Below are 12,749 nucleotides of genomic sequence, written 5' to 3'. Positions count from 1 at the left end.
TTTGTGATATTTTGAAGAATTATTTGTATTTGTCTGTGCGTGTTTATTCGCTAAATTAATAAAAATACAAAAATATGTCGCATTTTGCATGTAGGATTTAATTCTACAATTGTTAGTAATTAAAATTGTTTTACAAAAATTAAAAATTACAAAAATAGGCATCGTTTGCATTTTTAGCATTTAATGTCCAAATATACAATTTTATGCTTAATTAATACTTAATTGTGCGTTAATTGTTATTGGGAGTTAATTTGCGCCTTTATAACTTAATTTAGTTCTTAATAATAGTTTAAGTATTTTTATAATTTAGTTTTAGAAAAATAAAAGAAGAAAAGAGAGCGAAAATATAAAGAAAGTCGGAATTGGGCCTCTTCTTCAATTTCAAGCTATAGGCCCAAAAAATGGCCCAATCTTCCCTACGACCCAGTCCATTTCGAACTGGGTCGACCCAGTCCATAACCCAAAAGACCCAAACCCCTTTGTCTTACATTTTACAACACAAAACAAAAGAAAAAAAGAAGAAAAAACCCTAAAAAGACTAAGAAGTCATCCGCCCCCCTCCTATCTTCTTCTTCTTCCTCAAGTTTCTCCAAGGTCATCCATGGCTTCCCCCTCAAAGCTCAACCATGGCTGCCCAATGTCACACTCACACACGCACAACCCCTCGTCGGACCACCCAAATCGACCCCCGTCCGCCATTAAAACCAAACGACCACCTTCAAACTTCGACATCCATGGTTGTCCCCCCCCTTGTTTCTTCGTCGTCTTCTTCACCACGTCCAGTCATGGACGACTTCAAACAGCCCCAAGCAGCCATGAACAAGCAGCCATGACGAGCAGCAATGACTCCCAGCAGCTACACCATCTTCGTCGCGTCCAAACAACCATTATCGCAGTTGTTTCTGCGTCATCCATGTCGCTGCTGTTGCGTCCTTTTCTCTTCGCCATTGCTGCTGTTTTTGTCCTCCATTGCTGCTGTTTTTTGTCCTCCATTGTTGCTGCTTTTTGTCCTCCATTGTTGCTGCGTTTCCACTGCTCCATCGACGACGAACAGCTCGTCGACCTTCACCCTGCTGCTGCTCGTCGCGGCAGTAGCTACGGGCTGCTTCATCTTCTCTTCGTCTTCGTCGTCATTTGTTCGAGCTTTGGTCGAGGCTCGGACAGATTTGTTTACAATCAAAGTTCTTCGTTGATTCATCTCCGGTTAGTTGTTTTTGAGTTTTATTTTGTCCATATTTCGTTTTTATATTTCTCGAAGTTAAAATCGTTAAAGAATTCAATTCTTGTTTTGTTCGTTGTTCATCGTTGAAATCATTTTTCTAGTTTGTTCATGTTCATGTGCTTTGTTAAATTAATTTTCAGATTTCAAAATAGAAGTTTAATTAGTTGTTTTCATATTCATTTCATGTTTGTATTATTGTTTAAGTGAATATTTGTTAGTTTGATGTTTGTTAGATTCAAATTGAAATTTAATTAACTATTTCTTCAATTTGTTTCATGTGTTTATGTATTGTTGGAAATTGTTAATATTGTTAAGTTCAAGCTTAAGTTCATAATTGTTTATTCGTCAATCTTGTTATTTGTCTAAAAAGAATTTAGTTGTGTTAAAGGAATATATTGATTTAATCGTTTAATCCGTCATGTTTGTTGTGTTAAATAGATTCATTCATGTTCATACTTTGTTTGGATGATCTTGAATCCGAATTTTGTATAGTTTGATTTCTTGTTTATCATTTGTGATTATTTCTTGAATTGGTCTCATAATCTTGTTTAAAGTTTAATATAAGAATTGTTTGTTGTAATGTTGTTAGAGTTGATTTTAAGTTCAATATTATTGAATTTAAGAATCTAAATATACTTGTTTGATTGTTGTTGTTGTTTAAATCCGAAAAATAGGTTTGTTGTTGCTAAAAATATTGTTCAATCAAATTTTAGTTGTTCTTGGTTGTTCAATTTGTGTTCATGTGATTTGTTGTTGAAATGTTGTTAAAATCATGTTCATGTGATATTGTTGTTATGATGTTCATCCGTGTTCATATTGTTGTTTGAACATTGTTAGAAATTGATCATATTGTCTATATTTTGGTTAAGTTTGATTAATTGATGTGTTATAGCTGATGGGTAGTTTGGTAAATTTGTAATACGTTCAGGGGTAGTTTGGTAATTTCAGTAAGGTCGGAAGGGGTAGTTTAGGAATTGTACATTTTGTAATTGTTTATTTGAAGCATGGGGGACAAAATGAAATGGGGTGGGTTGTGATATGATTATTTAATATAAAGGGGGGACAAGATTTAATTTAAAGGGGAATCTTGCATTATTTTAAATGAAGCATGGGGGACAAAATGAAATGGGGTGGTGTGATATGTTTATTTAATGTAATGGGGATGAGTGGAAAGATAATGGGTTGGGTAGAGAAAAAGTATTGATTTTAATTAATTGAAAGGTTTATGGGATGAGTTATATATGTGAAGTCTTGAAATCAAAAGAAGAGAAGACAGGGAGATAGAGAAAAAATACACAGATACGAGAGAGAGAAACAAATCTGAAAATAAGAGAGAGAAAAGGGCTGAACATTTAAGAGATAGAAAATTCTGAAAAATATTTAAGCTTTCAAAATAAAAAAAACTAAAAAAAAATATTCTGCTTTCTTTTGTTGTTTGAAATCATAATTAATTGTTGTTTCATCAAAGCTGGAAGATTTTTTTTTTTTTTTTGGATTACTACTCCACTGGTTTGTTACTGTTGCTGGGCTATTGTTGCTGTGTTGTACTGATTTTACTGCTGCTGCTGATTCTCATATTCATTTTCTTTTGCTTCCAATATCAGGTACACAACTGAAAAGCTGGTTATTGTAATCCGAAATATGAAGCATGAATACATATGAAGAATGAAAATTTGAAGTTTTAATTTCGTTTTTTTTTCTTTGTTTCTTTTGTTGATTGTATTTAAGCTATTTCATGAATTACTAAATAATAGCTGGAATAAGAAAATAATATCATAAGTTAGTCTGTAATAAATCAGTTCGGCAAAACAGGTTAATTCACTAGCTATGAAGGCTTCAAGATTGTAGGTTGATCATGAACAAGTAGCTAAATTTAGTTAAAACATGAATTTAAATTAAACATCGTAAATTAGGCATTAAGGCATGACTTGAGCTTAAGCAAGATTAGAAGAACGTTTAAGTCTAATAAACTTTCTAATAAGCTTTAGTAATTATGGTTAAATCTAGTTTCAAATGATTGTGAATAATTAATCTCAATAATATTTTTTTTAAAAAAAAATAATAATAATAACAATGCTGAGTTTTAATCTAGCTATATTTGTTTATTTTGAATATTAGTTGTTGAATTTTTATTTTATTTAAAATTTCGAAATTAAGAGTAAATTTTTTTTCATCAATATTTGTATTAACCAAGCAATTAGCATGTCATGTTTTCTTAAAATTATAAAAGCTAGTAATTAATTAGGATTTTTCTTTCTTTATTTTAGAGACTAATTTTTATAGAAAAAATGTAGTCGCTTTAAGATTTGTCCATTTAAAATAAATGAGATGAGCCTCGCTTAATGAAATGTATAGATTTCGGGGCCCTCAATAAATGTACAGTTAATTGCTTAGAATTAGGGAGGAGCCGTTTTAGCAAATTTCACGGCCCTACCCAAAATAATGACACGCTAGTCGCTCTAGGCGCGTATTTAATAATGTTATTTCCTTAAATACGGGTGTGCATTTATGTAACCCAAATCTAAATCTCAACGGAGTCGAAATGTGTCGATAACCACGGGTGCAATTGATTGCGACGTGATTTGAAATACGTTTTCACAATGTTGCAATTTTTCGTAAAATAATAACAATAAATAAAAAGAATAATAAAAGCGGCTAAGGGATAAAATTTGCACATAAGTTTATAATACGTATTATATTAGATAATCAAGCCGAATATAACAGTTAAGCGACCGTGCTAGAACCACGGAACTCGGGAATGCCTAACACCTTCTCCCGGGTTAACAGAATTCCTTATCCGGATTTCTGGTGCGCAGACTGTAATACAGAGTCATTCTTTTCCTCGATTCGGGATTAAAATAGGTGACTTGGGACACCCTAAATCTCCCAAGTGGCGACTCTGAAATAAAGAAATAAATCCCGTTTCGACTGTCCTTTAATTGGAAAAACTCATGTACCCCCGCGAGGGCGGAAAAAGGAGGTGTGACAAATTCGCCTCCATTCCGTAACAACCCAGATAAATAATCAAGACTCTAATACCACTGTTTTGTCGAGGAAGAGGCAAGCCCGAAAATAAAGAAGATAACGAACACCAAATTTTAATGTGGAAAACCTTTCAAATCGAAGGTAAAAACCACGGAATTACAAAGATCCAAAAAGCTCCACTATAACAATAAAAAGGTTATAAAAGTTCTCCAAATTGACTACACAACAAGTGCCAAACATTGAGCAACAATAGCAACAACAAATCAATTGAAGAAAGAGGAGAATCCACAAAAATAAAGTTGTTGTTCGAGGCTTGAAATCAGATTCTACAAGTCTCCAAATTCGATCTTCACCATTCAAATCAAACAGCAAGATGTTACGGACACTCGGTCAAAATTGCAGCTCGATCCAATGGTTAACGAATCGAAAAATGTAATTTGAAATTGGTTGGTCGGAATAAAAATCTGCAGCAAAACAAATATTTTTCTTCTCTCTTCTCTCTTGATGAAAGCTCTCTCAAAACCACTCTTATGTGCTTAAGTCTTTCAAAGACTTGTACCAATGAGCATAGAATAATTCTTCAAGGTTGTCCTATTTATAGATCATGAGTGGTGCTTTCTCTTAAAGTTAAAACCCACTCAAAATAGGAATAAACACCGAATCCAATTCCGAATAGGAATGAAAACCAAAAGAGAATAGGATTAGGCCATTGGGCCTTTGGCTGGACAACATGGGCATGTGCTCAACAGTTTTAGCATTTAAAACCTTTTTCTAAACCTGTTGGGTGTTCATTTTCCACCAAGAAATATATTCCATTTAATTCCTAATTATTCGGGCACAACAGGGACACCGATATTTAATTAACGAGACTTCCTATTATGGACTTAATTAGAAGTATCCGAATTAATACTACCATAATAAATTATGAATTATTCCACTAAAAATTCGTAACTGCACTCCGCAGTTCAATTTTGAAATTTTTCCATTATATTAAACCTTATTTAACTCCCCATGTTAAGATTCAGATTCTAATCAAATAAATTAAATGACTGACAATTTAATTCATTGATTACTTCTTTTAGACTTTCGCTTAACTATTTCATATGATGGATACAAAATCCACCTGCAGGGTTTACACATGAAAACTTATAAGCTATCATAAAGGCGTATCATCAATCTCTAGACCGAGACATGGATTCCATCAACTAACTATTATTTTGCCAATGTATATCATTATTGTCCAATTTACGAGGCATATTGACCCACAAAAAGATCTCGCCTTTTAATAAATCAAAACAATAATTAATATACACTACTAATAATAATTATATCAAAATTAAGAGTATAATTACGTTTAGTGGCTAGAGAAGTTATTTTATTAAATCAATATAAAATACTTATTTCTAGTTAGTTCGTTCAATACATACAAAATGTACTAGCATAAGAAGTCGGAATTAAACCATTTCCAAAATCAAGATGAATTATATTTAATCTTGTGCTACAATCATTCCTAATGGTTTGTTCAATTCCATCATTAGATTGTGAACATGATCTTATATTTATAAGAACTGATGATTTAATCTTCCCTGTATAATCTAAACTCTATACACTAACATTTACTATATAAGTAAATGACACAAACGAATATATAATCAATTTGAAATTTTATTAAAAATTAAATAAATAATTGTTTTATAATAAATATTATATCAAAACTAAAATGCATGATTAATAGTATATATCTCAACAACCGCGTGGTTGATTTAAAGTGGGTAAACAAGCAAAAGTTTAGAAACTCCGGGTATAACTTAATGGGGGTCCTGAAATCGGCTAAATGTGCACTTCCCCTTTAGTTAGTAGTACCTAGTTTTGGATAAGAACAGAACCACTCTACTTTGCTAGTGGGTTAAAGAGTGGAATTGTGTACTAGTCCTAAGTAGAAGGCCCGTAGTTTCAATTTATTCTAGGCCCATTTTTACTTTAATTAAGGGAATATATCTAGGAGAAATTCAAAAATAGTCAGATTTACAAGTAGTCATTCAAAAATAATCACAATTTCAAAAGGAATTGAAATTTAGCCACTTTTCATGTAAAGATAAATCTTAACAAAAATACCATTCAATATTCGGAAAAAATACTCCAGTATAATATACTGGATTTCAGCATAAGTATATTGGAGATTAGAGTACCAGTGCTCCACTCTCCAGTATATTATACTAGAACTTTTCGCGTGTTCGAGTTTCAGCATAATATGCTGGAAATTCATACACATGTGCACCGATCTCCAGTATATTATGCTGGAACTTTTCGTTTTATAACAAAATAGTGGCTATTTTTCAATGACTTTGCAAACATTGGCTATTTTTGAATGACCAGTCCGAAAATTGGCTAGCCCATGCTATTTTCACATTATATTTCGAAAATGAATTTCTATTTATGTTTTTGTTTTTAGTTGCTTTCTATTGTCTCGCATAGATTTCGCACGAGGCAGAAAACTATATACATATAGAGAGAGAGGTTGTTTTGTGGCAAGACAAATTAGATTAGGTTGTTTTGTGGCAGAACTCATATGTATGTGGCTAGTCTTTATTGAAAGCTTATGGACAATGCTACCAAAAAAAGTGGCAAAAAGTATAAACCAAATCTTGCAGTTTAGAATGCAACATAGTAATTTTCCAATGAAATTATTACTATTTAATTAATTATCACTGAGTAACCATAATTTTTTTTTTTTGGCTTCTCATCCAATGTTCTTTTTTAGCTTGATTAATCTGAATTTGTGCTGGAAACCGTAAATTGATGACTTGGAACCTTTGAACTTATGGATGCTCATATCAAAGTAACATGTCTTGTTTTTCCTCCCTTTTTCTTTCACAGTACACCAGATTCTTAATCACACGTTAATATAGTCAAATCTCTCTATAACAGTCTCGTTTGTTCCAAATATTTTTGGCTATTATAGAGAACATATATTATAACATAACATGAAAATTGGTTCCAAAAAGTTTGACTTTTATAATGAAGTATTGTTATATAAGAACGCTGTTATACAGAGGTCTGACTGTACAAATATAACACACTATTGCCTTATGAATTATGATCAATCTTTATACACATCAAAAACTTAAATAAAATTACAAAAGACAAAAACAATATTGTATATATTACCTAGAGAGAGACACTATTCTGTTGCAATCGATATCTCTAACATCCTGACTTTTCAAATCAACAGTCATTTTACAACTCATTTTCATTTCAGCACTCTTCTTAATAATGTTCAAAATATTAACTCTTCCATTAATTCTTGTATATATACTCAGAGACACCTCACCGGACTTTAAGTCATTCCCTAGCCGGGGAATGCTCAAAATTTTCTCCACCATAACTTCCACCGTCACGTTTATCGGTAACGTCCGCCGTGCCTTAGCGGTGCCCGGCGGCGTTAGACCTTCTCCGACGACCACGTCATGATAAAACAAACTAGTCGTTGCTTTATTAAACTTGAATGAGGCTGCATTAGGGTTTTTCACGGACACGTCAGCAGAGACCGTTAAATTAACGTTAGGTTGGAGAGTGGAACTACTTCTGAGATAGCTTAATCCGTCAATCTTGACGGAGTTCAACCTTATAGACGGTGAATGTACACGGAAAACGGTGAAACCAAGAACCAACATGATCACAACGAGAACTAACACGCCGGCTATACAACAGCCGCAGCATTTAATACATCTTCGACGACGACGTTTCTTCTTATGTAATTCCATGTTAATATAATTATCGTCGTTATCGATGTTAATCCGATGTGAGCCTTGTGCCAAAAATCGAGCTTTATCGTTGATAGAAGTCATGGATGAAGTTGGAGATTGTGGTGGAGACATTTTTTTGAAATTATGAACGTTTTTTTGTTTAGTTTGTGGCACATTAAGAAAGTTTAGTGTAACGAGTGTTTTATACTAATATACATAAAATTATGGGAATATCTTGACATAATATTGTACTAATTACCGTGTTTGCACGAATTTGAATGTTGACTTGGCGGGGTCATTGATGTGTGTATAGATTCTCTAACTTGCTGTGTTATGTGTGGATTTTTATTATAGAATGATAATGCCAATATCTTTAACATTATTAGTGTAGCTTAATGTATAATAACATGATTGTTATTAATGCTTATCATATTTAGAGATTTATACGTAATTATCTTATAATTTATTTTTTCTTTTTAAAATGATCTTGATAAAGAAAACAAAAAAGGGAATGGAAGAATGACTCGTGAGGAGAATGAGAATTTGACATCTAAAGCAAAATAGCATAGGGAAATGGTTGGGACGATTAATGAGATTACATAGGCAAGTTTGACCCGAAACCAAACTTGGGCCGATTAGTGAGAGCAACCATGGTCCATGGTGTATCTCAACCATTAAAAAGGGATCTTTACACAAATAGCCGGTCATATTCATTGATTTTTTTTCTAGTCATATATAAATATTATATATTGATTATATACAATTATACACATATAATACATAAAGTACGCATATATTATCGACTATTTATAGTTTAAGTGGTTGGATGAGCTGATATTTGGGTTAATTCTTCCATTAAAAAGGTCGTAACTGTCCTTGGGCCAATATGAAAACGAGACAATCATATCATGCCACTAGCAAATGGAGCACAAGTTCTTGGTTGGGAAAATTATGCGACACATTAAATGTTTTTACTGTATTTACTATTCGTAGTTATACTTTTATTAAATTTATCACTCGTAGCTTTATTTGAATTTTATAACAAATTCATAAAATAAGAGATTAATTATTTTGAACTGAAATAAAAGAGCAATAAGCTTTCGTAACTCAATTGGTTAGAGTGCTTGCTTAGCTAGCGAAGGTCTTGAGTTTGAATCTCAACAAGAACATTATTTTCTGTATTTCTGTATTTTATCTTAATTGTATTCATTGCACGAATAAATACATTCGATACATGTTATATCCTTTGTATATACTCATGTATACGTTGCGCGTTTGAATATAAGCGCTACAAATTTGTAATATTTGAACAATAACTACGAATGGTAATTAGCCAGATTGGCAGGTGAGATGCACTTCTCTTTTAAGGGAAATGTATGTAAGGTTCTGTTTTATAATAAAAACACAAAAATATAACAAGCTTGATGACAATAATTTCCAACAAGTTGATAGTTTCATTTTCACACGACCATTATAATAATATAATATCGTCTGGATGTAAGTTGTTCTCACCGTAATATATTCCCTCCGGTCCAAAATAAGTGATTTTTTGGTCTTTTTTTTGTGGTCCAAAATAAGTGATTTTTCCAGATTTCAAGAATGAATTAATTATTTTTTTTCTACATTGCCTTTGAGTAAATAGTGTGGAATATGTGTTAGGAGTGTTTTATGCGAAGAGAGAGTAAATGGTAATATGATCAATTTCATTGCTAATTAATGTTAAAAGGTGAATTTCTTAATCCATGTGAAAACAGCTAAAAAATCACTTATTTTGGACCGGAGAGTACTAGTATGATTGATCGACTTTTTAATATACCATTTAAAAATATAAACAAAACTTTTCCCGTCCAGTGTATAAAATATTATTGAGATGACTGATCAGCTTCCACTGAAAAAGATTGAAGCAAAGATATGTTAGGGAGCTTTTCTAGGGTTTGTAACCATTTAATTTATCTGCAATTTAATTAACTTAAATGCATACTAAAATTAAAATAAAAAACATTTATATTTGATTAACTAGTTTTAGCACAGTCCACTAGTGAAATTTCACTGGATTATTATTATTGTTGTTGTTAACTAGTTTTAGCACATGTGCAAGATTAAATATGAAGTTGAGTAAAACTAATACGGAGTATATAAAAAGAATAATAATGCATAAATGGAAAAGCCTTTAGTACGCCCTCTCTATATTTTACACAAGAACTCCTGTAAAGCAAGAGTTAAAAAAGAAGAAGAAGAAGAATTAACTCAAATAGTCACACACCCAATCGCTTAAACTAGAAATAGCCGGTGGAGATATAATTTATTCATAATTTATATATTCTATGTGTATAATATGTATAATCAATGTATAAACTATGTATAAAAAGTAAACAATAAATATGACCGGCTATTTGATATATACACAAAAGAAAAAGAAAAAAAAAAGAACAAAAGATCAATTGCAGAGGAGATCTTGGATTGCTTGGCTAGTAAAATTTAAATTCATGGTACAATTCAACACTGAAGTTTTATAACGACTAACAATTTTCATAGCCTTAACTTTTCCCTTTAACTCACCAAAACTTGTCAATTTCACCATTCTTGAATTTATATCACTGCTCAAATTCCCATGGCTATGATTCAATTCATTAGCTCCAACTTGTAATACAATTCCCATTCTCTTACTCTTTCTAGCTTCTACATGACCAACGTTAATTTTCGCGAAACCAACGGTAACATTATCGTAAATAAAAACACTCATGCTACTATCTTGGAAATTCATTCGACCAAAGTTTTCGTTGTCTATAATAATTTCAGCTCCCATGGTCATGTTAAATGAAGGCAAAGAAGAATTATTACTATATCGAAGATTTTTCACGTCGATGTGACCTAGATCGAAAGACGGAGCTTTGAAACGAAGAACTATCATGGAGAAAATTAGCATGACTATGCTTAATAAGACGATGGTGGATAGAAGGTAAACGAAAAACTTGCTGCTGCTTTGATTCTTGTTGTTGTGGTTGTAAAAATTGCTCGATTCACTGAGATTCAGCCCTTGATCGCTTCTGGGATATGTTGTTGGTGGTGCGAGAGGGATGATATGGCTATCTTCGGCCATTACTAGGGTTGAAAAATGCTAAAAGAAACCAAAGTTTTGAGTAATACTGTAATAGATATGAGTTTTTTGTTCTTGTTTAATGTGTTATGTACATATATATTAAGAGTAGAGAAGGAAGATATGTATGAGAAATGATGATATAAAATAAAAAGGCAGTTGAAAGGTAGTTAGAGTATGACTAGAGAAAAGGTCAAGTTGGGCGTCAAAAGCCGTCGATATTGTTTAAAGTAGGGTGTCTTTAATTATATGTATTATTATAAATAAATTTGCTACTTCCAGTTGCATCAACTTAAGCCGCCAAGAATGAATAATACCAAAATTGACGCTTCATAAGACTTAGAGCCAGAATTTGAAGTTTATAGGTTTAGGTAGGGGCGACAATTTGAGCCCAAACACATTTGACCTGCCCAATTCACCCAAGGTTGGGCTGGTTATTGACCCGCCCATTTGTTGAACTCAGCCCATTTTAACCTATCTAAAGTTGGACTGATTTTTAGCCCATATTAATCTACGAGCAACTTTACTAAAATATCTTTAAAATAATATATTTTTTGTTTGATATGTTATATATGACCATAATAAAAGAAAAAAAGTTTTATTTGATAATTAAATAATAGATAAGAAACTAATACACATTAACTAAAGCTTGGTAAGACTTGGGTGGGTTGGGCTATGACCCAAATTTTAGCCCAACTTGACCAACCCATCTCAAGCCTAGTTAATTGATCTGCCCATTTATTGATTCAGACCATTTTAACCCGCCCAAAATCAGCCCAACCCACCCATTCGACACCCCTAAATTCAGGATTCTAGCTCTTTTATATAAGTTACTGAATTCTAAATTAAATATTTATACATATTAAATGAATTTCTTAAGACAAACACATAATTTGGACCAAAGTTACTAAGTTCTATCGAATCCGCACCTCAATCTCAAGCTCCATCCCTGCACCTCGTTGGAACATAAGAACCGTTGTTTTTGCGACAACTATTCTTTCTTGGACCCAAAATGTTAAGAAGAAACAAAAATAATATTGTAGCTCTTCTAAATGAAATTGTCAAAACTTAAGACCAAATGATCCATGTGGTGAATAATATTGTAGCTCTTCTAATTGAAATTGTCAAAACTTAAGACAAAATGATCCATGTGGTTTCTTCACTTTTTTGGTGGACTCGTTCTTCATAAATGAGCTCCTGCGATGACCATTTTTTGGAAGATTCATTTGAATGCAGTGGTGAAAAATTCACTGGGGTAAAAAGAGTTTCATGACATTGCAGTTCGAATTGTGATATCTTAACTACTTTGTTGCCTCTTGAGGATAGTGATGGACTCAAACGAAGCAAACCGTTTCTCGTAAGAAAATAGAAAATCACAAGAAAGATTTAAACAAAAGTGACTAGAAAAGATGCGGTCAAGAAGGAATAGTGAAAACTATGTTGATTGAGCTAGATGTAATGAAGGGGATTCAATGAAATCCTTGTTTTTAGAAGTTATTTTGAGTCTTTTTGTTAGAATTTTTGTTTTAGAGCAACGGAAAAGTTGTGACCTATATGTCATGAGTTTGAGCCGCGAAAGCAGCCACTAATACTTGTGTTAGGATAGATTATCTATACCATACCCCTCGGGGTGCAAGCTTTCTCGAGACCCTGCATAAATATGGAATGTTTTATGCTCCGAACTCCCATTTTTCTTCGA

At 32.5% G+C, this 12,749-nt stretch overlaps 2 protein-coding genes across 2 annotated transcripts; both read right to left on the bottom strand.

Annotated features, from left to right (window-relative positions):
- Positions 1 to 7,371: 7,371 nt before the first annotated feature.
- Positions 7,372 to 8,085, bottom strand: LOC104234439 (uncharacterized). The gene has a single exon (XM_009788002.1). The coding sequence runs from the start codon at positions 8,083 to 8,085 to the stop codon at positions 7,372 to 7,374; it is 714 nt and encodes a 237-aa protein (XP_009786304.1).
- Positions 8,086 to 10,390: 2,305 nt separating this feature from the next.
- On the bottom strand, positions 10,391 to 11,053 carry LOC104234438 (late embryogenesis abundant protein At1g64065-like). Its single transcript, XM_009788001.1, has one exon. The coding sequence runs from the start codon at positions 11,051 to 11,053 to the stop codon at positions 10,391 to 10,393; it is 663 nt and encodes a 220-aa protein (XP_009786303.1).
- Between the last annotated feature and the right edge of the window lie 1,696 nt (positions 11,054 to 12,749).

This window comes from Nicotiana sylvestris, chromosome 8 (assembly GCF_000393655.2).
Source record: "Nicotiana sylvestris chromosome 8, ASM39365v2, whole genome shotgun sequence".
Classification (NCBI taxonomy): Eukaryota; Viridiplantae; Streptophyta; class Magnoliopsida; order Solanales; family Solanaceae; genus Nicotiana; species Nicotiana sylvestris.
This window is presented reverse-complemented; position numbering and strand designations above follow the sequence as displayed.

What these genes read in the sequence shown, in the direction of transcription:
- LOC104234438 (XM_009788001.1), bottom strand. Translation starts at nt 11,053, where the DNA reads ATGGCCGAAGATAGCCATATCATCCCTCTCGCACCACCAACAACATAT.
- LOC104234439 (XM_009788002.1), bottom strand. Translation starts at nt 8,085, where the DNA reads ATGTCTCCACCACAATCTCCAACTTCATCCATGACTTCTATCAACGAT.